Raw genomic sequence first — 3253 nt, 5'->3', positions numbered from 1 at the left:
CAGGAACCTCTCGAATTGTCGGAGGTTCCTGTTTGGGGAGAAGTAGACTCCTATGAGTACTACTTCTCCCCAGTTCACCGCCACGTAGCCCGCTCCTCGCTCCCTGAGGGAGAGGGGTTGCGGGCTCGAAGGCGGCGCCACAATGGCGACTAATCCCTCTGTGTCCCCGAACCAACTGGGTTGGGGGGGGACAAAGTAGGGTTCAGCCACGACCGCAACAGCAATTCTCCACTCTGCCAGGCACTGCATGAGCAAGTCCTGTGCCCTGGCAGAGTGGTTGGTGTTCGTCTGTAGTAGGTCGAAATGCAGGTGTCTTGGCATTAAGAAACCTGCATTTCTTCCTCTTCAGCCATACGGCTGCCGTGCGGTTGGGGCTGAGTGCGAGGCACTCTGCTCGACGCCGGGGCTTTGCCCTTCACCGACGGGGGGGTGCACTTGGCACCCCCCATCACGTGTGAGTGTGGGCGCCCCGTCGTTGCACACACGGTGCATTTGCAGGGGGCCTCGCACTCTGCCGACTTGTGCCCTTCACTGCCGCAGCGGAAGCAGAGACGCCCGTTCTCTGTTTCCGCTGGGCAAAGAGCGCGAGTGTGGCCCAGCATCATGCATTTATAGCATCTCAATGGCTGGGCCTCCACTGCTTTGACGGTGGCCATCGTCCATCCGATGGCCACTCGTCCCGCCTTCACGACTGCCTTAGCGGCGGTCGCTGGGCACTTGACCAGGGCGGAGCCTCCGCCCCAGAAACTCGGCCTGATGTTCCCTACTTTCATCAAGCTGGGGGGACACCCGCCAACCGATGCCAGTTGGGCAGCCACTTCCTCAGTGGTCACCGTGTCATCTAGACCGGTGATCCTGAGGACGGCCATTTTGGTTGGGCGGGTGATGTCCGCCCAGCTCCCTACTGCCTCCACCAGGGCGGCGGCGAGACGGTCCGCGGTTTCCTCGGGGGTGGTCCCCCCAACCTCCATCAGTTTGGAGCCGGTCATGCTCGTTCGGATCTTGACCGACTCCAAACCGAATTCCCTCAGGGATATCGAGGACCTGGCCTTTGCCAGGACCTCGGTGTACTTCGCGTCAGTCGTGGCCCCTTCCGCATTGGTCATGGTGGCCCCTTTCTTGAGGGTCACCACTATGGCCGCGGTTTTTGGGGCCACGATTTTAACGGCCTTTGGTGGGGCCGGGGCGATCTGCCGGGTTGTTCCGGCTGAGGGGGGGGAATAAGCAGCGACAGCGGCATTTCCCCTCTTCTTCCGCCGGACAACCTCGGACCAGGAGTTGCCCACAGTCTCCGTCTGGGCTTCCCCCTCTCCACTTGTTCCAGCGGTTGGGGGGGGAGGGGTCGCGTCTGCCTGTCCTGCCCCCTGTTTTCCCTTGGAGGGAGGAGGAGGCGGGGGGGCAGTCGGCCGCTTTGCGGCGCCCTTCTTCGGCGCCTTCTTTACCGCCCTGGGTGTGGGCGCCTGGGGTGGCTGGGCCTCCCCATCCACCTCCATGGCGCCTTCCACGAGCCCCGATCGGGACTTGTGACGGGGCGGCGGCGGCTGCCGTTGGTCGGCACGCAGAGGGGGCCTCATGACGGGCTCCGGAGGAAGGCGCATCTCCAGGTCTTGTAGGCGGGCATTGATCATCCCGCCTACCGACTGCAGGAGTTGCCCCTTCATTTCCTCCATGGCGTATCTTAGCACCTCCTCAAAGTTGGGCTGCTGTGGCCCTGTGGCCTCTTTCGGGGCTGCAGCGGACTTCCGCTGCGACTCCACGTACGCCTGCTTGAAGGCACGCAGCTCGTTGCGGACAATATCCAGCTCCCTTGAAAGGCGAGCATTGTCTGCGCGGAGCCTGCGCTGCTCTTCATCTGGCGTTATATCGCGGAGGCCCTCAACCGCTTCAACAACGCATTTAGTGGCCCGGTTAATCTGGCCCCACACGGTACCCTTTAGGTGGCTACTCTTCTTTATTTCCTCCTTTATTTTTTCCACGCTTTTGAGAGCCTCCTCGGCGAGGGCCTCGACCGTGCCCCTGGATAGGGCGCCGGGGGTCCCGTCGTCAGAGGCTTTTGCTGAAGCCACTACGGGGCTCGTCTTCCTGCCGCTTGGACGGTAGGTTGGGTCGGGGTCCTCCCCCTCACTATCCCCCCCATCAGCCAGGTAGTCTTTTGCCTCCTTGAGGAAGCTGTACACCCCTACCGGGCGCCTAACGCGGCCCCTCGTCGAAGAGGAGGCCACTTTATGCGCCACGGCCGGGGCGTCCTCATCCGCGGATGTAGCGGCCAACGGCCGTTTATGGGTCGTTCCCGTTCGGAACTTTAATGTCAAGGCCGCTGACCGCGGCTTACCTCCCTTATTTTTCCTTGCAGCGTCCTCGGTGCACGCGGCGCCCGCGGCTCCCAGTCGGCGCCCGGAGGCGCCCTCGTCCTCTGAGCACGTGTAGTCCGACATGGAGGTGTCCTCCCCCATGTCGTAAGCCGCTTTGTTTTGGTCACTCATAGCGATTGTAGACTTTTCATAGGCAAAGTTCTACAAACACTAAAATACGCACTTAAACACTAAAAACTAAACTATTTTGGTCTCTGTCCACCCTAAAAACTATACCGGTCGACTTGTCTCACTGAGACGCATCTCCCGATATATAACACGTCGAAATCGGGGCACTTTTTGGACTTTGTCGAAAAAGTGCCACGCCCAAAACGACCGTTACAACACTTAAACACTAAAAACTTAACTAATTTGGTCTCTATCCACACTAAAACTATACCGGTCGATTTGTCTCACTGAGACGCATCTCCCGATATATAAAACGTCGAAATCGAAGCACTTTTTAAACTTTGTTAAAAAGTGCCACGCCCGAAATAACCGTTAAAACACTAAAACACTAAAAACTTAACTATTTTGGTCTCTGCCCACTATGTGTTATATATCACTAGATGCGTCTCGCCGAGGCGCATCTCCCGATGTATAACACACGTAAATCACTTCACTTTTTACCGCATTTAAAGATTTTTAAATGCGGAGCGACACGGAAGCGATGCACACGGTACGGCAACCGGCGCGCGACTAACCTAACCTAACCTAACCTAACCTAACCTAACCTAACCTAACCTAACCTAACCTAACCTAACCTAACCTAACCTAACCTAACCTAACCTAACCTAACCTAACCTAACCTAACCTAACCTAACCTAACCTAACCTAACCTAACCTAACCTAACGAGTCACGTCCCGCCCGCCTTGACGACGCGTAGCGTGCAAAGTGTGAA

General features: G+C 57.8%; 1 protein-coding gene across 1 annotated transcript; it reads right to left on the bottom strand.

Annotated features, from left to right (window-relative positions):
• Positions 1-320: 320 nt before the first annotated feature.
• LOC123722510 lies at positions 321-2483 on the bottom strand. The gene has a single exon (XM_045684402.1). It carries the CDS (start codon positions 2481-2483, stop codon positions 321-323), a length of 2163 nt encoding a protein of 720 aa, XP_045540358.1.
• Positions 2484-3253: the final 770 nt, after the last annotated feature.

The sequence above is a fragment of the Papilio machaon genome, chromosome 26 (assembly GCF_912999745.1).
Source record: "Papilio machaon chromosome 26, ilPapMach1.1, whole genome shotgun sequence".
Taxonomy (NCBI): Eukaryota; Metazoa; Arthropoda; class Insecta; order Lepidoptera; family Papilionidae; genus Papilio; species Papilio machaon.
Note: the sequence above shows the minus strand (reverse complement) of the source record. Positions and strands in the feature narration are given on the sequence as shown.

Excerpts from the sequence above, each read along its gene's own strand:
- LOC123722510 (XM_045684402.1), bottom strand. The coding sequence starts at position 2,483 with ATGAGTGACCAAAACAAAGCGGCTTACGACATGGGGGAGGACACCTCC.